General features: G+C 44.6%; 1 protein-coding gene across 4 annotated transcripts; it reads right to left on the bottom strand.

Annotated features, from left to right (window-relative positions):
* Positions 1-791: 791 nt before the first annotated feature.
* On the bottom strand, positions 792-26,130 carry ZNFX1 (zinc finger NFX1-type containing 1). 4 transcript variants are annotated; one of them, XM_025853409.2, is made up of 14 exons: positions 25,978-26,130; positions 23,885-23,999; positions 19,472-21,271; positions 14,954-15,085; positions 13,497-13,645; positions 12,518-12,667; positions 11,347-11,461; positions 9,809-10,059; positions 8,165-8,304; positions 6,978-7,132; positions 6,485-6,630; positions 5,585-5,695; positions 5,173-5,268; positions 792-4,303 (listed from the first exon to the last, which is right to left on the bottom strand). In XM_025853409.2, exons 2-14 carry the CDS (start codon positions 23,943-23,945, stop codon positions 1,862-1,864), a joined length of 5,748 nt encoding a protein of 1,915 aa, XP_025709194.1. In that variant the 5' UTR covers positions 23,946-23,999; positions 25,978-26,130; the 3' UTR covers positions 792-1,861. The 4 variants fall into 4 exon arrangements, with proteins under 4 accessions (XP_025709194.1, XP_025709193.1, XP_025709196.1 ...); XM_025853408.2 differs by having other exon boundaries at positions 23,885-24,039; positions 25,978-26,116; XM_025853411.2 differs by lacking the exon at positions 25,978-26,130 and adding an exon at positions 24,569-24,684.

Here is a 26,130-nt window from a genome sequence, read left to right as displayed (position 1 = left end):
AAAATTGTTAATGGTTGTAGTCTGTCCTATATAATTTCAAGGAGTACATACACCGCCCCCACCAGCTCAAAAACTGTAATAGTTACCCAGTAGCACATACCCTTGACATTAAAAGAATGTGTTCAAAGGTATTCATTTAGGCTGCACCTAACAGTCGTCAACAGAAGGCTCCATTTCAGTAAATAACAGCATACCTGCATCATGGGAGTATGCTGACTCATTGTGTCTATCTGCTTACAGAAATCGAATTCTAATCTAATCTAAACCAAATCTCGAAGTTAAGGTTGTTAGGTTAAAAAAGCCAAGTGCAGAACTGGGTACTTTTTTTTTTAAGGGGTTATACATTGCATGTGCGTAGCTTACCGTTGGGAGGACTCAGGAAGCTGTTAAGAGAGTTGTCTCTAGGGAAGGAAACTTCAAGTTAAACCTTTTTATACAAAAAAATTCTTGGGGCGCCTGCATGGCTCAGATGGTTAAGCGTCTGCCTTCAGCTCAGGTCATGATCCCAGGGTCCTGGGATCAAGCCCCACATTGGGCTCCTGGCTCAGCAGGGAGCCTCCTTCTCCCTCTCTCCCTGCTCATGCTCTCTATCTCTGTGTCTCAAATGAATAAATAAAATTTTTTAAAAAAAATTTTTTTACCTTGAGTAAAAATGACTCACCAGCTAAATAAAAACCCTGTACCACAGAAACAGGACTGGCCTCCTTGTAGGCAGTGCCTCCGTTCGCATCCTCAGTCTCAAGCCGTCCGAGCTGCTTCTAACAGTTGACGACAAATGTGGACCACTGAAATTTCTCAATCATCGTTTTTATTAATTGGCTTTATAGGCTAAAGTGCATAGTAAAGACAAAAAAGAATATGCATACATAGGAAAAGGACATTTTTCTCACCAACATTAGAAAGACCTGAGATGCCTAAGTGTCTGTTCTAGGAACACTGGACTGAGGGAAAATGTATGCAGGCAGCAGGCCTGGGGGCTGGCTTCTGGCATGGGTCTGGGGCCTGCAGAAGCTGCTGGCATGCTAACCCTGCCCATGAAAAGCTGTAATAGTGTTGGGACAAAGGGTCACACTTTGGATAGGTGCTGCTGGTACCAAATGTAAGTTTAGTTCCATTCAGGGCCCTGGGGAGCCAGCACTGTTACTGAACTCCTCCTGCAGACAAACCTCCACCATCCCAAAGTGCCAGTCATAGGAGAGGGTATTGGGGAATCACTCCTTAGGTTAGCCTGGGCCTGCTGCATAAGCCCCCAGCTGTGGGTAGTCACACCTTTCCACTCTCAGTGAATATGTAACTGGGTCAGGGTTAGTCACTGAAGTCTTTGCCTTATCACATGCCTCCGTCTCCGGGAGTGAGGGTGCCCAAGGAGGAGGGTGGGAGGGATTTTTGTGCTCCTTGAAAGGATAAGCAGTTCATAAACAACTCCTCTGGACCTCTGTTTATTAGAATTAAAATTAGTCTACAAGTTAGGGCCTAGCAATTAGAATTCAGTCTGCTTCACTGAGTTCATACTCTGTGCCCCCGGAGCACTGCAGAAAAAACATCTGACTGAGTCAGGACCCAGAGATACCGGCAGGTAGCTCAAGGTGGAAGCCCCAAACGTGCTCCAAGGAGCCTGTCCACTAACTTGCAGGAGAAAAAAAGAGAAGAAATCTGTTAACTTTGCTCTCAGTTTTGGAGGTAAAGTGCTTATTCTAGCGCAGGGGAAATCTAGAAACAAATGTGGGCAACCCCTAAAAGTGGATCCTTAAATAGGTGCTAAGACTAAAGGACAATAATAAAAACAAACTTCGGTTCCCTCAAGAGGGAGCCGACCCCAGCCGGGAGGTGGCCAGGCACAAGGCAGCGGTGTGCCATCTTCCTACAGCATCCTCTGGATCTCCTCAAAGTTCATCAGGTTGTTGGCCGTGTCAGACCAGGCAGCATGCTGGGCTCCATCCATCTCAGAGGCAAGCTGATTGCTCCTTTCCAGGGTATGATTTATGCCCCCAATCACCTCCTTACAGTCAGGACATGTGCCTCTCTGCATGGCTCCCCCGCAATCGCTAATCACGTAGATGTGGCCATTGGGGCACTTGAACCAGTGGCCACGAGGAAAACCCATAGCATTGACTATCTGCACTCGTTCTTCCTCTGAGATGCCCAGGCCAGAGCAGGGAAGGGTGTTTTTCAGAGCTTCCATCTTTTTCTGCACAAGCTGTTCATCCTCCTGGGTGAACTTGCATGTTTTCTCAAGGATCTTCCGGACACTGTAGACCTCTTCTGCTGTGCTACCTCTCATCTTCCCCTCTGCTATCTTGCAGCGGGACAGGAGGTTCACCAGGTACGTGAGCCTCTGGATTTCACTTTGGAGGTCATCCAGCTCCTGGCTGGTAAAGCTCAAACGCTTCTTGGCTAGCCACTCATGGACCTGTTGTAGTCGAATCCCCACTCTCTCTTGCTCTGAGACCTTCACCTTTTTCAGAGAATCCCACAGGCCCGCCAAGTGGTCATAGAAGCTGATGTAATTCTCAACAAGGCCGAGGTCCTTCACGGACAGATTTTTCTGGTCTAGCTTCTCCTTCAACATCACAAAGTCTTCAGGAAGCTGCTGATGGAGGAGGCTCTTGCTCTCTAGCAGGGCCTTAAGTCGTTCCTGGCTGGCTGCAATTTCCCCTGCCGAGCCCTGAATCTTTTCCTTGACGATTTCAATCTCTTCCAGCCGCTGTTTGATGCTGGTTCCATAGCGCAGGTTTTTACGGATGGGCACCTGGCAGATAGGGCACACTTTCAACCTGATGGCAACTTCGTCATCCTTCTGCTCATTCATGTAGCGGTCCAGGGCTTGCACCTCAAAGATGTGGCTGCAGTCTTCTAGCTGCACAAAGCGGGCGTCAGGCTCATCCTCAAAGCCAAAGAAGATCTGAGTGACTTCTTCCTGGTGGCAGACACGGCACTTCTTGGGGCATGGCTCCCCACACAGACCAATGCAGGGGTGGCCACAAGCCAGCAGCTTAGTACAAGGCACGTAGCATGGGGGTCGGTTGCAGGGTTCAGAGCAGAGTTTGGTGCACTGGTAGTGCTGGCAGCGCCAGACACAGGGTTCCACGCAGGGGCTGCACAGCTCCCCACACTTCTTCTTGCACTGGCTGTGGACACAGCGGTTCTGGCAGGTCCGCTGGCAGGGTGGGCACTCGCCGAGGCACGGCTCCTGGCACTTGTGTGAGCAGATGAGCAGGCGCTTGCAGGGCTGCTGACAGCGCTCATGAAAGCGCCCTTCGAAGCAGCTGTGGCAGGAGCCAGGACAAGGATGCTCACAGTCCAAGATGGTGCCACACTTGGTGGTGCACTTGACTGGCAGGTCATACATGAGGTCTTGCACGTTACCACACTTCACCCGCTGGCTGTGCCCACATTTGAGTTTCACGGTGACCATTTCCGAACATAACCGCACACAGTCTTCACCGCAGGGATGGCTGCACCTGTGCCCACATTTCAGAACCTTGGAGCAAGGCTCTTGGCAGCAAAAATCTGCCTCAGGCATTGAACAAGGAACCATTTGTTCGTGGCCGCACCGAAGAATGATTTTGCGCACCTTCACCTGACAAGGCTGACACTCCTGGAAGCAAACCAGAGGGCACCGGTGCCCGTCCTGGCAGATGACTTTCTGGCATGGCTTCATGCACTGGAACTCCTTGTGTGAGGAATCATAGGGGTGGCAGGCACGGGTGCAGACATGCCCACAGCCTAGCCGGAACTCACAGGGTAGGCTACAGCCTCCTTCGGGCACTTTTTGGAAATCAGAAGCTTTGGATACTAAGGTGTGGGTATCGGGATGGTTCTGGCAGCACAGCCGGAGCATGCGGCCTATTTGATTGTTCTCTCGAAGAGTATGGATGATCTTGCTCCACAAGGGCACCTTGGCCAGCATCTGCATGTTTCCAATGCAGTACATCCCCTTCTTGGCACGGGACAAGGCCACACAGATGCGGTTGGATATCTGGAGAAAACCCACCTTGCCTTCCTCATTGCTCCGCACTAATGAGAGGAGGAGGATGTCATTCTCTTCTCCCTGGTATTTGTCAACCACATGGACCTTGACACCAGCAAATGTCTTGGCTGGCATGAGTTTGCGCAGGCAGAAGAGCTGCCCAGTGTAGGTGGTGAGGATGGTGATCTGGGAAGGCAGGTACTCCTGGCACAGGAAATACTTGCACAGTTCTACCACGAAGCGAGCCTCATGCTGGTTCTGGTGGCTTTTGCCTTCTTGGATTTCCTGTTCAGGAAAATTGTGTTCCACAAAGAAAAGGTTGGAAGAGACCCCCTAGAAAGGAAAAGAAGTGATATGTTAGGAGGTTCACTCATGTAATTTTTTCTATCTTCACATGTATTGGCCACTGGCCCTATTCCAGGGAGAGACCTTGCAAGGCTTTTTGTATACTCTGTACCACAATCTTTAATTTTGGAGTCAATCACCATGTGCTTTCTTTTGGGACCACGGCAAGTAGAGAAAGGGATAAAGAATTCGTCTATCTTAGTTTTTAATACGTTTGTTTGATATAAATATTTACAACAGCCATCCACAATCCAACTATTATAGTCCAGGAAATAGGCAGCAGCTATGATGATGAAGATGTTGAGGGACCAGCTAACTTACAAGCACTCCACCGTGCTGACCGGTTTACACACATTATTTCCCTCAAAACAATAACATAATGAGGCAGCACCCATTATTCTCAACGTACAGAAGACCCTGACACTCAGAAATGGTATATAACTTGCTGAAAAGTTACAAAGCTACTAAGTGGCAGAGCTGGGATTCAAAACTCACGTCTCTATCTCTCAACTTCTATTATTTCTCCCCTTAACCAGCTTTTAAAAAAGCTGGCTCTGGGGCACCTGAGTGGCTCAGTCAGTTAATCGTCTGCCTTGGCTCAGCTCATAATCCCAGGGTCCTGGGATCGAGTCCTGCATTAGGCTCCCTACTCAGCAGAGAGCCTGCTTCTCCCTCTCCCTCTGCCCCCGCCCCCCCCCCCCCCCTCTCCTGCTCCCTTAAAAAAAAAAATCTAAAAAAAAAAAAAAAAAAAAAAAAGCTGGCTTTAGTCCCTTCTGAAAACCCTTTTCCATCCTAAGGAAATACAGCCTTCTAGGTTGTTGAGAGCATCACAGAAAGATCGGGTAGGGCAGACTCACCTTTATCTTCTCATATTTGAGAACAGAGGGATGATTCTCCAGATCCTGGTAAATGTAGGGGGTCAAAAGCCTGGCAATTTCAGGGCGCATGCGGTGCTGAAACAAGACATATTATATGTCATTAGAAACATGGGCAGAGAATAAGTTTTCTAAAGACTAGGTTGCTGGTGCAAAACCTTGAGGTAACGTGAAAAGAATAGGGAGAAAAGAACAGAATGTAAACAACTCCTTTATCCAACAGAAACTCAACACAGGCTGATCTTGTGGTATTTTGAAACAGAAAGGAAGTCTGACAGTCACTGCATTATTAAACCAGTTTTATTTTTATGAGACTTTCTTACTGGCAGTTGGTACACTCCCAGGAGACTTCTCCTAGACATTTTGGAGTAATAATAAAAGTTCAGCTTCTCACCTGGTAATTCAGACGGACAAAGGGAATGTTTACTTTCACCAGCCGTTCAAAGAGGGATACCTCAAGGTTGAAATTCTTGGCTAGATCATACACGTTGGCACTGGGGCGCAGCTGAGAAAAGAAACAAGTCTGAGGACTCTGTATTGACATATTTTATCCATCCTCCCACCTACCCACCCACTCATCAAAATGTTTTTTTAAGTGCCTTATGTGTGCCAGGCACTATTCTAAGTACTGACAGGCTAAGAATAAAGAGCCACAAGGGCCATGAAGGTAAGAAATACGGGTGATGTGACAGAGTGCTCAGGGGAGGAGTTCCTTTAAATAGGCCTCTCTAAAGAGTGACATCTGAGTTGATGTCAGCATGGAGAAGTTGCCCATCATTTGAAAAGCAAACCATGAGAGGAAGCAGGAGGAGGGCAGGGGTGGGAACACAGTGGGCAAATGAGATGGTGATAGGAGAAGTCAGGGAAGCAGGTTGTACCTGAGAATATTTGCCTCTGTAGGCCACTTTAAGAAGCCTGATTTTTATATTAAATCAATGGAAAATCACTGGAGGGTCTTAAACTGTAGAGTGATATGATCTGATTTTTTTTTTTTTAATATTCACTGGCTCCTTTATAAAGAATGGATTAGAGGAAAGCAAAAATGGAAGTAGGGGAACAGGAAGCATACTGTTTGAATAGTCCACTTAATGGCCAATGTAGATTATAAAAGTAGCAGAGAAAAGAGATAAAATGAATGACACTACCTCTGAAATATACCCCAAATCTAAGAGCACTTGCTCTTAGATTGAATGTGGAAGGTGAGGGAAAGAATCATAGAAAGCCACTAGGCTTGAGGACTGGTGAGTGCACCCCTCAGTCCTCTCTCTTCATCTTCTAGGGGCTCCTGCCCTACCTGCTGGTGGTCCCCAATCAGAATGAGGTGCTGGCAAGCTTTGCTCAGTGTGGCAATGGTGTGGGCCTCGAGGACTTCAGCAGCCTCTTCCACAATGACAATCCGAGGCTCCACCTTCTGCAGAATCTGACGGTATTTTGCAGCACCTGGAGTCAAGACAGAAGAGGCTCCCTGAGCTCAAGCACTGGACCCTGTGACAACTGAGCCCTCACATTCACCAGGGCTATGCTGACCACTGAATGAGAGAACAAGTGCTGCTGGGTGATCTCCAGAGCATCACCCGTATTGGTCATTGCTGGGGTTCCGAATGCAGCAGGAATAAATGGATACATTTCACCATCAGTTCCCTAAACACAGCTTGCTTTCAGCAGCTTCTCATGGCCTTTTCCCTCTAACCTACTAAAGAAGCTCCTCTTTACCTGTCTTAGTCTGAGAGGAGCTTGGCATCAGGAGTGAACAGCTGGATCAGGCAGAGTTCCCCATGCTTTCCTACCTGTGGTGGTCATTCCTACAACCTGGGCATCTTTCAGGATGTGCAGGTCTTCCTGGAGCCTCAGCTCCGCCATTCGCTCTGCTGATGTGCGGTACTGGCGCTCATAGTTGAGGATCTTTCGGCGGGTGTCAGCCTGGTACATCTGTAGCCACAGCCTGGAGAATGTGAAGGACCAGAAAGAGGAAGATGTGTGCTCTTTGAAAAGGTGGAGGAACCCTCTTCAGTGTGTATAAAGTGGAACCTAGACCCTTGAGGAGCTTACAGACCAGAGAGAGAGAGGAAGAAGAGACCCAGGTTTACTGGGACCCAAGAGTCCAACTTGCCCAACAAAAAGATGTGCAGAGACGTGTATAGGTGGCCAGGAGCTAAGAAGGGGAGTAGGATAAAGAATAGATGTTAATTATTAAGAAGAGAGTAAGGGACTTCAAAAGCTTCAAGAATTTCTCATAAATTCTCCCTGCCCCATCCCTGCCTGAGTCCCCTCCCCTAATTCTCCAGTCTTGGTTTACAAATAAAACAAATCATATCACTACACTACTCTGCTATAAAACATTCCAACGGCTTTTCAATACACTTTGAAAAGTGGCTTTTGATAATCCAGGCTCTTCATCTTTGCTCCATGAGGCCTTGCGGTCAGGCCCCCGCCCACCTCTCTGACTTAGCTTTCCACTGCTCTGAGACACAGCCATGCTGGCTGCCTTCTTTCCATTTCTCAAACGGCCATACTCCTTCCCAGGTCAAGCCTTTATGCATGTGGTCCCCATAATTTCATCTGCTCCCCATTCCCTGCTGGTCTTGCTAATGTCTCCTAATCCTTCAGCTCTTGCCTCCAATGTCACTTTCCTGGATACCTCAGACCAGCTCAGATCCCGTTAATATCCTTAGCACTCCTTGCTCCTTTCTTTCTTAGTGTTTATGTCCACTTGTAACTTTTTATTTGTGCAATTAACTGATTTGTTTCCCTGGATAGACTGTAAGCTCTATAAGGCTAGAGCCAAGTGTCATTTTTATCCCATGGCTGCACCCCTAGCACCCAGCTCAGGGGGGTTTTCAACCAATCATCAGTTAACACTGTTGAAGGTCGGGGTGGAACAACAGGGGGGTTATGTTCCAGGAACAGAAAAAGAACCCCTTGGGGAAATTACATGAACTGGTTGGGGGGCGGGGGTGGGGAGTGGGCATAATACCTATATAGCTGCCATCGAGAATTCAGGTCCAGCTGCCAAACATCCTGGATTTCATTGGCCTCAGCCTCAGTCATGGTGTTCAGTTTGCGAAGTTCAACCTTCACTTTCTTCTTCATTTTCTTTTTCTGGCTGCGCTGGGTCTGTGGACATCAATACCAGCCAGAGTTACCATCTGAGCAGAAGTGGGCCCAGTTCTAAGACCAAGGTGCAGGCCAGAGCACATTAAAGACGGGAGCCGCCACCTCAGAAGAACTTCTCTGTCTCATCCTCTCCCAACACATACTCCACTGCAGAGTGGCTAAATGAGGGCTCTGGAGTCAGTCTGCCTGGGTTCAAAGCCTCATCTACCTCTTATTAAACTGTGGGACCTAGAGTAAGTTACTCAACCTCTGTGTACCTCAGCATCCCCTTCTATAAAGAGAATAATAACGGTACGTCTTCACAGAGCTGCTGAACTGACCTAAGGAATAAATACATGGAAAGCACTTGGAATACTGCTGATGCTAGTTATCACTGAACATCTTTTGACCACACTGTATTTCTCATTCCTAAAACACGTCACCAAAGTAGTAGACACTGAGTCTTGCTGAATGTCGTACAGGGCCTGCTAAGATGGTCTCAACGCCATCACAGTACCTTCAACAAGTGGGTGAAAGGCAACACTTAGGGGAAAGTACTCTCCCCTGGCTCTGTACTAAGTCCGAGGCCATGAGCCTTTAGAAGGATTGGCATGAAAGATGGATGTCACAGTATTATGTACCTTCCCCCCACCTCAAAACCAAACAAATCAACTCCTCCTAAGGCCATGTGGCAGAGAGATGCCCAATCCGTAACTCCACATGCTGGGATCAGGCTCCAGCCATCACATACAGTGATGGTGAACTGAACTAGAAGATCAGGTTCAAAGCTAGGAGCTGAGTGAAAATTGCATCTACTCAAAGTTGCCTTTGAAAGTCCATTAAATCATCAGTGGAGGTCAGAAAATGTTATTTTGAGTATCTGGTCCTCTACTGCCATAGCAATGCATGGTAAATTCTGAGGACCAATTGGTTCTACCAAAGGAAGGACCAGAGGGAAAGTGTGGGTGTTCACACACCATTCTGGCTTGAAGGAAAACATCAAATTCCAGGGTGAATGAAGGCTGAGTATTCCATCCAGGCTGTGCAGCTTGCTTCATTCTGCTTTACTTGAATTCTCTAGTCCTAATGTATTGTTCATAGGCTTATTTGTACTTGAGAAGATAATATCCACGAAAGCACCAAGCACTGAGGTCGTGTTTGATCTGACCCACATGTGAAGCATTTTTACAAAAGTTCAAGAGAGGCATTTGGTTACCTGTTTTTCTAAGTTGGAATTTCTTGCCAAGGCCCCTCTGAAAGAACATAATTTGTATACTCTTGGGAACTGGACCCATCTTATACTATGGTTAGGTTGTAATTGGGCAAATTAAGTTAACTGTGAGGACAAGGTGAATACACTGCTGTGATAGGAGGAGGTGAAAACAAGGGGCTGCAGTTCTCATCACAACAGCTGTTCTCAGGCCCCTTTCTGAAGAGTTTAACCCCCACCCAGCTGGCAGCACTAACTGAACTCCCATTCCCCGTTCTGTTAGGGCTTCCAGAGGACACGAGCAGGTGAGTTTACCTCCCACTCTCCTGCAGTCTGCTCCTGCCCAGCTGCTGTCCCAGGGCCATAGTTGTCCAGTCTCATGGCCAAAAGCACTTTAGCCAACTCGTGGACTGCCCCATTCTCCTCCTTCTTCCGCCGCCGGGGCCTCACCACCTCTTCCTCCTCGATCACGCGGTCGGCTTGAATGAGGTCAGCCTCCTCTGCAATCTCGATCAGCGAGCCCTCCTCTTCCCCTTCGTCGTCCTCCTCCTCCCCTTCGGCCTGGGCTAGGAGGAGAGCGGGCAGGACCGCGGTGAGACTCGAGCCAAACAACAGCACAGGGCACTTACAAGAGCTCAGATGCAAGAAGACACTCCCACGGGGTTTAAGTGGTTACCTCTAGCAGGTGAAACTGGGGGACATGAGAGTTAGCGGAGGGAGACTTAGGTACTTTTTCGTTATATTTTTAAATACCATATAAATGTATTCCTTTTTTTTAGATTTTATTTATTTACTTGAGAGAGAGTGAGCAAAAGAAAGAAGGAGCAGAGGGAGGGGCAGGAGAGGGAGAAGCAGACTCCCTGCAAAGCAGGGAGCTGGACGTGGGGCTCGATCCCAGGACTCTGGGACCATCGCCTGAGTTGAAGGCAGACGCCTAACCAACTGAGCCAGCCAGGCGCCCCTAAAGGTATCCCTTTTTAAGAAAGGTTTTACTTATGTCAAATACACAAGAGATATGCAATGTAAATGGGCAATTTAAAAGATAATAAAAGTTCATAAAATGAACATCCAGGTACCTCACACCCAATTTAAGGAGAAAATCACCCATTTCTTGATGACCCTCAGGGGCCCGTCTAACCTGAATTTTATTGCTCATCCCTTGCCCCCCACCTTTCTTTTAAAATAACTTTACCATATATATAATAAATACACACCTCTAGACAACACATCATCTAGTTTTGGCTTTTTTTTCCCCTACTTTTTTGAACTCTATACCAAAGGAATAATATTGTGTATATTTTCCTACAGCTTGCTTTTTCCATTCAGCCTGTTTTTGAGATTCATACATTGCCATATATACACTGTGACTCATTCCTTTTCATTGTTGTAAAGTATTTCATGATCTGAATGGACACAGTAATTGATCCATCTGCTGTACAAATGTTGATGAACATTTGAGTTCTTTCTATTTGACTTTTTCTATTATTATAAAGTGGTTGTGCCAATTAATATCCCCATTAGCAGAATTCCTACTGCTCCACATTCTTATCAGTGTGGGGTTATAGCAAACTTCAGAATTTTTGCCAATCTGGTGCATAAAAGCATCTCATTGTGGTTTTAGCTCCTCTCATTTCTAATGAGCACTCTTTGTATGTTTACTGACCATTAGAATTTCCTATTTTGTGATGTGCTTGTAAAATGTCTTTTATCTATTTTCCTATCAAGCTATTATTTGTCTCTCTCTGGTTGATTATTGCTCTTTATACATTCCAGGTATTACTTTTGAGTTTTACTCTCTGGTCTTTACCACATTCCACCTTAAGATGTGATTCTAGGTAGACATGCATTCTTACCTGTATTTTCAGGTCCTGCTGGAGCAACATTTTGGGTGAAAGAGCCGACACCCAGACCCAGCCACTCCAGCATCATGGAATGCTTCCAGCCTTGGAAGCAAATCCATTCGCTATCCTGAGGAAGGAATAATTATCAGTCACAAGAATTCTATGACAACCAGTGTAAAAGGAAAGACTTCATGAAGGATCAAAAGTAGTTCCCTTAAAATTTAGAGGGTGTAAGTTGGCAACCCTTGGGCAACTGGATCATTAAATATGACTTGCATAGAATTTTAAAAATAAAAATTTCCTCTCTCGATAAAATCGGGATCTATGGCAGCAATGAGCCTGCATTCAAGAATGGCAACAAATGGCTGGAAGTGGGCTGCCATCACTTCTTTTCCAGTCCGCCAAGCCCTCGCTACTTTCCAATGTCTCATATCTAGCCTGTTAGTCATTTATGGATCCTGACTGACCCCTTCAGGCTTCTGGGTATGTAACCCTAGAAGTCAACAACTCATTGATAAGAGAGCTACCGTTTCACTGGGTTCCTGGCCAGCCACTTTACAGAAATCATGTCAGTTAGTCCTTAGAATATCCTTTGAAGGCAGGCGTTATTATTACCCCCATTTGACTGCTGAGAGACCTGAGGATCACACTGGCCAAGGCACAAGTCCATCTGTATGACTTAGGTCTGCTGACTTCAAGGCTCTCTAGATGTGCTAGGTTGCCTTGTTATAATTTTGTTTGTTTTATTTAACACTCACTTATAGCACACTAATTAAACTAAGTGGTTTACAAATATTAACTTGTTTATCCAAATAACAATCCCATAAGAACTACATTGATCTAAGAAACTCATTTTTGCAAGTCAAATTTACAAATACTGGCAATTTCACATGATTCAACTTAATGTTATCATCCCCACTCTATAAAAGAGGAAGCGGGCACAGAAATTTAAATAACCTGCCTAGAACAAAACCAAAATTCATATCCAACAAGCTGGCTCCAGAGCCTTGTCTTGCACTTGACTAGTATACTCAGCAACCTCTCCTCCTGAAAAGGTACTTCTCACATTATGGCAGCAACAGATTATCAAAACAGCGAATGTTTTGGATTGCTGCTTTTGCTGGAGACTTGCTCCAAGTACTGAGGCAAGAGAGATGCTTAGAGCCCTCAGGATGACCCCTACCTGTACTGGTCCATTCATCAGGCTTTTCCAGTGCTGAGGGGAGATGTATTTCTCCAGGTGCTGTTCCCGTAATACACCACGCATGGTGCACTCCAGGGTCTGGGCCCCTTCATGCAGCTCTTGCTCTGACTCTTTCATTTGTGTCACAATCTGCCAAGAACAGAAGGAAAGAAATGATGAGGAAGTACCATCATCCCTGAATTCAGTTCCTGCCGTGAGACAAAATAAAGCTAAGACAGGAACAGCAAGAAGAGAGAATAAATAGACCAGTCAACAAACCAACTTCCAACCACATTATTGTGGTCTCAAAACCAAAGGATTACTATCCAAAATGTCTAAAAGACTCCTACCAACCAGTAAGAAAAGGAAACAACTGGGGTGCCTGGGTGGCTCAGTTGGTTAGGCGGCTGCCTTCGGCTCGGGTCATGATCTCAGGGTCCTGGGATCGAGCCCCACATCGGGCTCCCTGCTCAGCAGGAAGCCTGCTTCTCCCTCTCCCACTCCCCCTGCTTGTGTTCCCTCTCTCGCTGTCTCTCTCTCTCTGTGAAATAAAATCTTTAAAAAGAAAAAAAAAAGAAAAGGAAACAACTAATACAACAGAAAAACAGACCAAGGACACTGTTGCAGACACTTCTCTCTTTCTTGGTAATAGGAACTCAGAGTTTTGTTTGGGTACACTGCTGCCCAGCTAGAAGATGGGCTGTAAGCTAGGGCTGCTGGTGGTTTGGGGAAGTGGCCTTAAAAGGTCCTGGCAGGGGTTGGGAGGGGTGGTGTGCCCTTTCTGTCCTTTCTCCATCTTGATTATGAGGGCAAAGGTCACACCATGGGACCACCAGAGTGGACTGTTGGAAGGAACCGGGGTCCTTCACCACTCTGTAGAGTGCCTCCCTAAAGTCCCTGGACCGAGTACCCAGAGGGACACCGCTCTCTAGCATATTTCCACCTTGAACTATCTCGGATAGCCCCAGCCGGAACTCACACTCATGTAGGCCCTCCGGAGGTGCATGGGGAGGCTACGGCGGAACTCCCGCTTGTTCCTCAGCTCTCTCAGGGTGAACTGCTTCAGGATTTCACTGTTGCTCCTTCCACCTACCCGCACAATGCTGGTCTTCTGACACTTGTAGATGCCTGTGGAGCAAGGCGGAGCACAGCAGAGGTGAGACGAGCTATGCTGGATTCTCTTAGGAGAGAGCTCTATGTGTTTGGGATGTTGTCACAGCTGCTCCCTTAGGGAACAAACTGGTGCTTACAGGAATCTACCCCAGAGATGAAAGACCTGCAGAGCAGTAGTGCGGTGCTTAAGAACATAGGTTTTAGAATCAGACAACTGGGGACCCAAATCTTGACTTCACCACTATTGCTATATAAACTACGGCAAGTTATTTAACTTGAGCTCCAGTTCTTCATCTGTGATTTGAAGACAGAAATACTTTCCTTATAGGGCTATGGTCTGGATAAATGAGAGAGCATCTATATAGCTCCCAGGCAGGTCCTGGCACAAGGCAAGCACTTAGTAAATGTTCTCTATTATTCACTCTACAGGTATTCGCTGATTGGTCATTGTGTGCCAGGCATGCACTAGGTTCTTAAGATATAGCTTAAGACTCAGTTCCTAATTTGTTCTCATGTCTCGCAGTCTGGCAGAGAAGATACACATTAAACAGTTTATCATAATAGCAATAGGTACAGTAAAGACTATAAGCCCATTATGCTGTAAGTATGTAACAGGGGACCTTACCTAGTTTAGGTGGGTAGTGATCTAATTCTTGAGGGTCTAATATTTAAACTAAGATCCCAAGAATAAAAAAGATTTAATCTAGATTAAAGAAGGATATAGAATGGAAAATAATATTATACGGAAAATGAAAAACATATACTTATTCATTCATTAATGCAATTAGTATTTTTCTGAGTACCTAGTATGTGCCAGAATCTGTGAATATAGCAAGAAACAGGACCATCCCTCAGTGTTTACTAGAGTCCAGGGTAAAAACACACACAATAAATGGTTACATACGTATTAAATTTCTGAAGAAAAAATACAAAAGGAGACTTAACCTTGTCTGGGGGCAATTGGGAGTCTACTTGAAGAGAGATTTAAGGTGACACCTGAAGAATGAATTGGAGCCAACCAGGCTAGATGAGGTTAAGATGGAGAGAGAGGGAGAGAGAAAAATGTGCCTTCTAGGGAGGGGAAAACAGCATGGTCCAAGGGAGAAGCTGGAAGAACTGAAGACAATTCGTGTTGCTGGAGTTAGGGAGAACAAGGGAAGAGGTAGAAGATAATGTTCAGAGTTAGGCTGGCGCAGACCACACACAGCCTTGCAGGTCACAGAAAGGACTATGGACTTAGTTCAAAGACAATAAAAAGCTACTGAAGTTGCTGACAGTTCAATTATAAATGTCTTGATGGAGAACAATTTTGCCTAGACTTACCTTCCAGAAACTGGTCCAAAGCATGATTAGTGTAGCATACAACCAAGATGGGGAATTTCTGGACGCTAATCTGCCAGACGGGCTCGTTGGTTAGAAGCGCCTGAACAATTTTTAAACCCACATAGGTTTTGCCTAGAAAACAAGGAAACAGGAGAGTTAAAAAAAAATTAAAGACTTCCTAAAAGGAGTAATTAATTATTTACAGCAAATTATTATTTTATTTTTAAAGATTTCATTTATTTATTTGACAGAGAGATACAGAGTGAGAGCAGGAACACAAGCAGGGGGAGTGGGAGAGGGAGAAGCAGGCTTCCCGCTGAGCAGGAAGCCTGATGCAGGGCTCGATCCCAGGACCCTGGGATCATGACCTGAGCCAAAGGCAGACGCTTAATATTGAGCCACCCAGGAGCCCCAGCAAGTTATTATTTTAAAAAATTTAAATTGAAATTGTTTAAAATCCAAGAAGCACAAATGGGTATATAATGAAAAGCCCCCATGCTCTTCTGCCCCCAGTCACCCAGTTCCTCTCTTGGAAGCAACCAATATTACCAGTTTTTTGTGTCACTTTCCAGAGTTAGTCATACTATGCAAACGCAAACAAATAAGAACACAGTCTTTCTCTAGCCTTCCCTTTTTTTTAAATGGAAATAGTTGCAGGCTATTTTCACGATTCTACATCTTGCTTTTTTCACTTAATGTACCTTGGAGAGAGCTCTCCATCAGCACATAAAAAGAATCCCCCATCCCCTGTCTCTTTTTTCACAGCTGTAAGATGTTTTTTCACAACTGTAAGGTATTTTTTACCCAGTACCCTCATGCAATAAATTATTTAGAAATGCTTTCTATATATCACAATAGACTTGCCTTTGTGATAGGAGGGGAAAACTCAAAGAAATCAACATTGAAGTTAGAGTTACAGACTCATTCATAAATGGCCAAAAATTAAGTCTACAAACTGCTAAGTTCTTACTCTGTATCAGGCTGAGAAGGTAGCTACTGTCCTGGAAAAACTCAGAGTAAGTGAGAAAGCAATAGAAGAAAATCAAAGATTTCAGTATAGCAAGATAAATAACAATTTCTTCCTTCCTTTTTTTCCTTCAAATAATAAGTACTGAGTGCCTAATACATGTCAGGCACTGGGTTAGGTGCAAGAAATTCAATAGTGAGCAAAACAGCCACGGTTCTTATCTTCCTGGAATGTACAGACTTGCAGAAGAAAAAGATATTAATCACACAAACAAATGTAAAATCATAAAGGTGGGAAATGAGAAATACACGGTACCCCCCAAAAAAATAATTGGGATTTTGACCTAGTCAATGAGGTTAGAAGAGACTTCCCTGGGGAAGTGAAAACTGAGTTAAGAGTGGACAAGAAGGAATAGGGATGGGGCTGCCATCTTCCAGGTAAGTAAAGACCGAGGCTTGGCTTCAGCAGTAGACATAAGGAGGCAGACTGGGGAGAAGTTTCAGAGGTTAACATCGATTGGAACTTGATGATGGTTTGGCTAGGGTGGGAAGCAGAAAAGGAAAACTAGGTATCTGGTTACAGGACTGGACAGATAAGGATACCTCAAGAGGAAAGAAAATCTCTAGAATTCAATATTTACTCTATCTCCTCCTCCTACTTCCTTCCCCTTGGAATGGGTACTTTTTGAGATTTCCACCTCAAAAATGACTCCCTTTATTACTTCCCCCTCATATTCACAGGTATGCTCTTTCCTAGTAACCATTTAGGTGTGTGACTTAAGCAAGCCTGAAATTATTACTATACTTGGAACTAAAGTCCTACTTCAAGTGATTAACATTAAGGGAAATTATCTGTAACATGTAGATTTTGAGACAAAATGGCTCCTACAAATCAGTAAGGAGCCATCTGAAAAGAAGCCAATCCACAGAAGCAGTAATATAAATAGCTAATAAACTCAAGAAAGGATATTTAATCTCATTCTTCATTAAACAAATACATATTAACCACTGTGATACACATTTCCAGGGGGCAATTTGGCAAGATCTATTAAAATTACAAATTTACATATTCTTTGATCAAGTTAGGAATTTCTCTTCTGCATTTATTTTTTTGCATATGAAATGACTCACAAATAAGGCTATTCATTGAAATATTATTTATATTAATAAATCTTTCCACATGGGACTGGTTAGATTAGTCCACTGTATGGAATATTATGCAGTCATAAACAAGAGCTACTACTTATGTACCAATATGAAAAGATCACCAAGATATTTTATAAGCGGACAAAGCAACATGCACAGGAGTGTTTCTAGCACAGTGGGTTAAAAAAAAGTAAGGGGTGGGGTGCCGAGGAGCTGGCTCAGTCAGTGAAGCATGTGACTCTTGGTCTCAGATTGTCGGTTCGAGCCCCACATTGGGTGTGGAGATTACTTAAAAATAAAATCTTTAAGGGGCGCCTCGGTGGCACAGTTGGTTAAGCATCCAACTCTTGGTTTCAGCTCAGGTCATGATCTCAGGGTCATCAGACTGAGCCCTGAATTGGGCTCTGTGCTCAGCATGAAGTCTACTTGAGTTTTTCTTTCCCTTGTCCTCTACCCATCCCCCCTGCTCTCTCTCTCCCAATCTCCCCAAAATAAATAAATCTTAAAAAAAAAAAAAAAAGAAAATCTTTAAAAAACAAAGAAAGGAAAATAGTAAAGGGTAATAAATATATTCAATTCACGCATTTGCTTGAATATTCACAGAATATCTCTGGAAGGATAAAATAAGAAAATAACATTGTTTGCTTTAGGGAAGGGAACTGAGTGGAATGGTAAGAGGAAGGAGACTTTTTAAAAACTTTGAACCATTTTTTATTAAAACTAAAAATAGGGGCATCTGGGTGGATCAGTCAGTTGAGCAGTTGATTCTTGATTTTGGCTCAGGTCATGATCTTGGGGTCCTAGGACTGGGGCCCCATGTTGGGCTCTGCACTTGGCAGGGAGTCTGCTTAAGGATTCTCTCTCTCCCTCTGTCCCCCCCCACCATGTGCTCTCTAAATAAATAAATAAATCTTAAACCAAAAACATAAAAACTAATGGGTCAAAATTTTTGTTTAAGATTTATTTATTTATTTATTTGAGAGAGAGAGAGAGAGAGAGAGAGAGAATGAGAGAGAGCACAAGAGGGAAGAGGGGGTCAGAGAGAGAAGCAGACTCCCTGCTGAGCAGGGAGCCCGATGTGGGACTCGATCGTGGGATTCGATCCTGGGACCCCAGGATCATGACCTGAGCCGAAGGCAGTCGCTGAACCAACTGAGCCACCCAGGCAATGGGCCAAAATTTTTAACCTTGCAGATTAGCAAAAAAGATTGATAACAAGATCGGAAAGGATGTCAGGAAATAGGAACACTGGTTCATTCTTGGTGGAAGTATAAACTGATACATCCTCTTTTTTAAAAAATTTATTTATTTGAGAGAGAAAGAGAACACACAAGCAGGGGGGAGGGGCAGAGGGAGAAGCAGACCCCATGCTGAGCAGGGAGCCCGACACGGGACTCGATCCCAGGACCCTAGGATCATGACCTGAGCCAAAGGCAGACGCTTAACCGACTGAGCCACCCTAGCACCCCTTTTTTTTTTTTAAGCCTTGAAAGTATCTCTTTAATTATGTATATTTTCCCATTATATAAGTGTTTCTTACCAGAAAGAACCTTCCACCAGTGCCTGGGTGGCTCGGTCAGTTAAGCGTCTGACTCTCGGTTTAGTTCAGATCATGATCTCAGGTTCCTGAGATCGAGCCTCGCATCAGGCTCTGAGCCAAGAGAAGTATGGTGTGGTAGATAGGAGAGCCAGGACAAGATGAGCCAGACGCCTGAGTTCAAGTCCTAGGTCTGTCACTTACCATCTGTATGAATATCAACATATTATTCAACCTCTCTTTGCCTTAGTTTTTCATCTGTAAAATGGAAATTGTTTCTACTTCAGAGTTGTTGAAGATGCAATGAGTTGATACATGGAAAGCATTTAAAACACCACTTGGCACATAGTGCTGTTATTATGTATTTGATATTATTTAAAGTAACATAAAATCAGGGGCACCTAGGTGGCTCAGTCAGTTGGGTGTCCAACTCTTGATTTTGGCTTGCGTCCTGATCTCAGGGTTGTGGGATCGAGCCCCGAGTCAGGCTCTGTGCTTGGCATGGAGTCTCCTTGTCCCTCTCCCTCTGCTCCTCCCCCTGCTTGTTCTCTCTCAAATAAATAAAATTTTTTAAAAAATTAAAAAATAAATATAAAACCAAATAAAAATTAACATAGCCCTTGATGAAGCAAAGGTCATGCATCTTCCTAAGTCTGACCCCATAGCAGTCTTCTCTAACCTTGTGATTTTGATTACTATGCATACCAATGGATGCCCGCTGAAAATCACCAGGAACAGCTACTTTATAGATAAGTCTAATGCCCATTTTAGGAGAATGTCTCTAATCAAGATACTCTAGAAACCTAGAGTCAAGCCTCCCTTGCCTATCTCATAGGGCAGATGTCATGTGGTCTGAAAAATTCTCTTACCTGTTCCAGGAGGTCCTTGAATAATAGCCAGTTCCCTTGTGAGAGCAAACTGCAAGGCTTCCATTTGAGAGTCATCCAGCTTCAAGGCTTCTTTTGAGGGCCACTGGCTGGGGTCTAAGACATTCACTCTGGGATGTCTCAAGCCCTCAGCATTCCTCAGAGATTCTCCAGTGGCCGAGGGATTCTTTATTAAGGGAGTGAAATCATATCTACCCCCCATTAGCAAGTACCGTGGCTCCTTCACATAAGAGTCACACTCCACAATGTTCCTCTGGAAAGGGACGTCTTCCTCCTGGACCTCCTGGAGTCCTTCCAGGACATGCCTATAGGCCTCAAAGTATGCAGTTGTCTCCACCATGAGGAAAGAGTCAGATGGCTGGACCTCTGCTAGCAACTGTTGGCTCTGCTCATTGAAGGAGAGCTGAACAATTCCTCGGCAGAGATCTTCCTGCTCCCGGTTAGACACAGTGGCAAAAAGAAATGTTTCAAAGTTGTCCTTGGACATGCACACCAAAGATCCATAGAGCAATCGCTTGGAATTCTGCCAGCGAACAAACTTGAGTGGTTTTGTGTCAAACTGCACCTTGTAGACAATGCCTGATGATGAACACACGGGGGTGATAATCCTGGTATCAAAGTAGATTCGGATGTCATCAAACTTTCTCTTTCTCAGGCCTTGGTCTTCAAAGCTTTGGAGAAGTTCGAAAATGCCTTCTCGTAGGGGTCTAACAAAATCTTCTCTCAAGAGTCGGAAGTGGGTATCCAGATAGATAGCAGTGCTTTCATATTTTCCAGTAATGATGTTGGGACGAAGGAATGGCCTCTCATCCAAGTGTACTTCATTGTAAGTAGGGTAAATGGGCATGGTCCTGTAGCTCTCAACATGGTCTTCTGCCTCAGGCTGCACTAATGTGTAGGTGTCCACTCTTAAAGTGCCCTCTCGCCTCTTTTCCTGCAGATGTTCAATGATGGTCTGCACCTTTTCCAGGTTCTTCTCTGTCTCCTCTTCTATGTCAACCCCAGAGGCTCTCAAAGCATTCAGAGAAGCTGGCAGGAGGGAAATGAGCATGGAAGTTTCCTGCACAGAGCTGGCAGGGAAGACACTTACAAGATCCTGGAGGAGAGAGATGATGTTGCTTAGGTGTTCTGGATACTGGTTTCGAACATCAGGGATGGGCTCAGTGATCATCCCTACCACATAAGTCGGCAGGCAGACTTTGAGGAATTTGGAGTTCTTCAGTATACCCAGGACATGGAGAACGCTCTGGCGGTCCATTTTAGAACTGCAAGCCTTCCGAAGAACCTGGCAGATGAGCTCAAGGAAGTTGGATTTCATACCAGAATGAGACAGGAGCTCTTTCAGCCCTACACCTGTAGCAAGAGTGATGACCACCTCAGAAGGGTCTTTCTGCAGAAGATTTTCTAGGAATTTGTAGCCCAGTTTCTTTACCTGCTGTGGCTGTTCTGAAGGCTTCTGGTGGGGGGTCCGCCACTGCTGGAAGTTTTCATCAGACCATGGTGGTCTGTGATTCCTTCCCTCCTGGTTGCCATTTCTCCGCCTAGCATCATTTTCCTGACCATGTCTTTGGCCTCTAGGTTCATTACTGGTGTGCCCCTCATGGCTTCTCCTTCCCTGATGTGGGTTCCTGCCCATCGCTCCAAACCTTTCTTCTCTCTGCCGTACAGGAACAGCTTGGTTGGTGGCCCTAGGCTGCCTTCCAGGCTGGTTGGCTCCTCCTCTGAGAGCATTGGCTGGTGGGTTATTGGCCTGATTTCTAGCTCTTGGTGGTAATTCATCATCTACAGGCCATAAACACAATGGGAATATTGGGTAAGCACAAAAACAAAGGTGCAAGGAAATCTAATAGAACAACAATGGAAAGACTCTCATTTTCGAAAACAACTAAGGAACTCAGATTTTCTTTGCAGAGAAAGTTTCCTAAAAAGCCATGTAATAAATGTAAAATAGATTACTACGGTTGCTGTATATATTATGAAAACATTGTTTCTTCAGAGAATGCGAAAGGGAAAAAGAGTAAACATCTGTTGGGGCCAGGGGCCCTGGCTTAGTTGGAAAAGCATGCAACTCTTGATCTTGGGGTCCTGAGTTCAAGCCTCACTCTGGATGTAGAGATTACTTAAATAAATTAAAACTTAAAAAAACAGGAATAAACATTTGTTGAGTGCCTAATACATGCTAGAGAATAAATACTTGCAGTATCTCATTTAGTCCTCATAAGCTGGGATTGTTTCAGAGGGTCAAAAAGATTAGCTCATTGCTTCTAGTTTTTTGCCAATACCAAATGATTGCCAAAGCATGAGTTCCAAAGCCAAACAGATCTCGTCAGATCTCATCCTCAATACTTCCTCACTATATAACCAAGTTGCATAATTTCTCTATGCCTAAGTATCTATGTGGATGTAAAGATTAAATATTTATAAGATGCTTAGTAGAGTACCCGACACATAAAAAGTTCTCATTACTAGCAGCACTAATAATACTTTTCTATCGGGAATACCCTATTGACTTCTAGAGTCACTGGTTCTACCACTAAACAATTATGTCACAGGCGACAGAGTCATCAAGTGGGATAAAGTTACAAGAGAAATGCTTCTTGAAATTTGTCCAGCATCAGATGGCAAAGGGGATGGTGGGGCTTCCTTTACCAAAATGTTTTTGAGCTAATTAATACGTTGAAAAGGAAACTGAAAAATGAAACTGAACTTCTGTTTTAGGAAACTCAAAAACGAAACTTAAGTTTTTCTTCCTTCCGAAGCACAAGTTCATCCACATAGTATTATCTACTACCAACCCTCAGACAAGTTGTTGGGGGAGGGAGGAGATACACCCAATCCACACATGAAAGTTAACATCACCCTGTGGATAAAGCTGAACTTGTTTTCCTTAATCTGCCACACATTTCTTTTTTAAGATTTTATTTATTTGACAGAGAGAGACACAGCGAGAGAGGGTACATAAGTAGAAGGAGAGGGAGACGCAGGCTTTCCGCCAAGCAGGGAGCCCAATGTGGGGCTCGATCCCAGGACGCTGGGACCATGACCCGAGCTAAAGGCAGACGCCCAACAATTGAGCCACCCAGGTGCCCCTTGCCACACATTTAAGTAACTTGGCCAATGTACCCAAGCCCAGTTTTTTCACTTTCCTCTCCTATAAAATTGATAGAGCTGACCCAACTTAGCAGAATTACTTGGAGACTTAAAAACAACAAAATAAGATTGTATACAATGCTGTGAGGGTAAAAATGTTATGAACACACGTCATAGTCAAGAGGATTGTACCATTTCATGACATCAGATGCTAAATCCATTTTTGTACATTTTTTGTTTTGCACTTTGTAGAGGAAATTTTATTGTGACAACATAAAGGAACATTTGATAAAACATAAATACTGTATTACTGAAATCTAAGTTTTACAAGTGTTACTTCCTTATTTACTTTTCAAACCCTCAAAATATCAGAAGAAAGTCTTCCTTCTAATAAAACTTGATGTTTTAAAGAATGAAAAATTGTATTGTTTCTCCCACATTCTTCCAACAGTCATGCAGCTCATAAAATAAACTTCAAGTTCTTTCTCATCTGTTCCACAGCTAAACTCAGATGACATACTGCAAACTTAGGGAAAACCAAGAATCCATTTGGTTTTGTTTTAGAAAGTTCTAAGCAAACAATCATCATAGCAGGAGTGATGCTTTCGGAACTAACTGCTTTGGTGACTAGGGTTCTAGACACATGTTATCACATACATATCCACTAGCCATGTATGAATGTTAAGAATATTAGATGTGGCTAGTCTGATTAAGATGTGTAAAACAACACATGTAACTTTGAAGACTTAATACCAAAAATAGGGTAAATATCTCATTAAAATTTTTTTATACTGATAACACCTTAACATGATAATATTTAAGAATTTGGGGGAACAGGTAAAAATACGGAAATTATTAAAGTACTATGATAATAAAATATATGTATTCAATTACTGCAATAAAATGACATTATCTGGATATACTTATTTAAATAGGTGTTAAATTTTATTAAATTAGTAACAAATTTCAAAAACGGATTTCACCTGTTTCTTTTTGCTTTTTTTAATGATGCTACCAGAAAATTAAAGATAACATTTTTGACTTGATTATCTTTCTACTGGGTGGTGTTACTCTAAACCAGTTATTTCCAATTCAGACACCTTATCACTACCTTTGTTAAAGTGAACTGTACCCATTCACCAGCTCTCTTAGGGAAAAGAGAAGGCTATTTATTTTTCAGAGTCATTCATGCTATGGCTAAGGAATAAGTCATTCTTTACTTGAGAGATGCTGTCAATCTTAGGTGGGCCTGCTCATTCATACAAAACTCAATTTCCTTCCCATTAGGTAGAAAATCTTGCTCACCTCTGTGGTTAGTATAGGGATTCCTTGGCCTGCCCTCCAAGCAAGGTCTTCTGCCCTCCATGTCTGAGTTACCCGAATTCCTTCACGTTCACGTTACTTTCAGTTATCTGGAAATCTGCAGATTGAGAGAGATCAGGGTCCTTGAAATACAGCATCTAGCAGAAAAAAACCCAAAATAGCATCAAGCCAGTCCTTCTGCCTCTACATCTTAATGATCTGTTAACTAAGAGTTAAACACAGATTTAATCATGGGCACGAGTGTTCAACTCTGTGAATGCCCAAATATGATATAAAATGTTAAGTTCACAATTTAGATGATTTCAAATTTCCCCTTCTCTTTACCCCTGCACTTCACTGGGGTAGAAAGAATTATCAATTCCCATTCAAAACTACTATTTGGTTTATGCTTTTAGTCAAGTTACTTAAATCAGTTGCTAGGTTTCATTTTCCTCTCCCATAAAGCAGACAAATATTGTTTCCAGGACAGAAAGTAGTACATTTCTGTTAATCCAAAAATGATGCATTCACCATCCCACCCAGCATTTCTCTTATACAGTATTTTACAGCTTACAGTATTCTGTAGTTTGAAAATAATCAGTAAGTAGTTATCCCTTATCCTATTCTTTGGAATGCAGCCAAACTGATTAAGCCCTCTATTCTACTGAATCAAGAGAAGGAAATTACATGTTTCAATAACCAGAGGTTTAGCCTCTACAGGATGCTGTTTCCCCAGGATCAGCTAGAAATCTGTAGTTCTTTCCTTCTCCCCTTTCTTCTACCTTGAAGGTTTTTGACAGTGATCCTGTAAGAGGAAGAGGAAGCCCCTTTAAGGGAACTTCTTAGGACAACTCACACACATCATATGAGCTGGGGCTAGGGAAAGAGTGGGTGACTCAGAGTCCTCAGCAAAGGGATTTCTGAGACTGTCCCTCTCACTGAGTTTTAAAATATTCATACTTGGAAACTGTGAATAGATTTGGCATTACATGAGGAGTAGCTTTTACCCTCATCAGAAAAAGGAGTCCTTTTCCTTCCTGCTGGGAATATTGTGGGTGAATCTCTTTCCTCACCATATCAAACCTAGCTCTCAAGTGCAGATTCAGTACTTTGGTTTTTGTTGGGTTTTTTTTCCCTTAATTAAAAAAAAAAATCTGAGGAGAAAAATGCCTTCTTTCTCTTGTTGAAAAATACTAAAATAGAAACTCAGAAATTTTCTGGGATAAAAGAAATGGGAAAAAACAAAAAAGAAAGCAAAGGGAGGAGCAAAGAGCACAGGAAATGCCACGGAAAAAAGGCAGACTAAAGTGGGTCTCTTTGGGACTGAAGGCCTAAAAGGGCAGGAAGAAGAAAATCAGTGAGGGTCAAGCCGGTAGAGGGGTCAAATCAGAGGAGAATGGTAATTACCAGCGTGGGGGGAATGGAAGAGACTGAAACGCGCAGCCAGAGATGGGTATCAGGGAAGTCTCCAGGGTCCCTAGAGGGTAGCAGAAGGAAGGATGGAGGAATCCCTGGCACCCAGGAGCCCAGGGGGTCCTGATGGAAGTATTAGGGGGTTGAGGGGGAGTCAGGGCCACGTGGGTAGCATGAAGAAGGTGCCATGGCCAGGCTGGGCCGGGAATGGCAGGGGAGGTAGGGGGGCCTTCAGAAGAGGGTCGGGCTGAACTCAGCTGGGGGGCGCCTCTAAGTAGGGATGGGGAGTGCAGGTGCTGAGGGTGCTTCCTAAAGCTGGGGGGAAAGAAGGCGACGGCAGGTAAGGACAGACGAAGATGAAGGGGGCGGCTGGGGCAGAAAGCGAGGGCAGAGATGGGGGTGGGGGGCAGACCTAGCTGAGGGGGTCAGAGGTAGAGGTGGCGATGGAGCCGCCGAGAGGGCAATGGGGCTCTGAGGGGGGCACCTGGGACTCTGAGATGGATGATGGGGAGACGGGGCGCCGAAGGGGTGGCGGGGTACTAAGGAGCCGGCAGGGATGCTAAGGCGAGTACGGGGCGCCGGGGAGAAGCGCCGCCAGAGGCAGCGGCGGGCGGCGCGGGCGCCGGGGGCCGCGGCGGGCAGAAGCAGGTGCGGGGCCGGGGCGCGGGGCGGGGGTCACTCACCCGGCTCCGGCGCGTCTTCTCCCAGCCGCCGCCTTCGCACTGGCGCTCGGGCCCAGGAAGGTCCGCGGCCCCGCCTGGCGCCGCGCACTTTCGGTTTCCTTTCCCCGCAGACACTGGGCGGGGCGAGGGGCCGGGCGGGCGGCCGGGAGGAGG

Source organism: Callorhinus ursinus, unplaced genomic scaffold (assembly GCF_003265705.2).
Source record: "Callorhinus ursinus isolate GAN/ISIS: 27379988/994484 unplaced genomic scaffold, GSC_fseal_2.0 scaffold53, whole genome shotgun sequence".
Classification (NCBI taxonomy): Eukaryota; Metazoa; Chordata; class Mammalia; order Carnivora; family Otariidae; genus Callorhinus; species Callorhinus ursinus.
This window is presented reverse-complemented; position numbering and strand designations above follow the sequence as displayed.

What these genes read in the sequence shown, in the direction of transcription:
- ZNFX1 (XM_025853409.2), bottom strand. Translation starts at nt 23,945, where the DNA reads ATGGAGGGCAGAAGACCTTGCTTGGAGGGCAGGCCAAGGAATCCCTAT. An exon ending in TTTGGACCAGTTTCTGGAAG is followed by an intron (nt 13,646 to 14,953) that starts GTAAGTCTAGGC and finishes CTTGCTCCACAG; the next exon opens with GCATCTACAAGTGTCAGAAG. An exon ending in TGATGAATGGACCAGTACAG is followed by an intron (nt 11,462 to 12,517) that starts GTAGGGGTCATC and finishes TTCCTTCCTCAG; the next exon opens with GATAGCGAATGGATTTGCTT.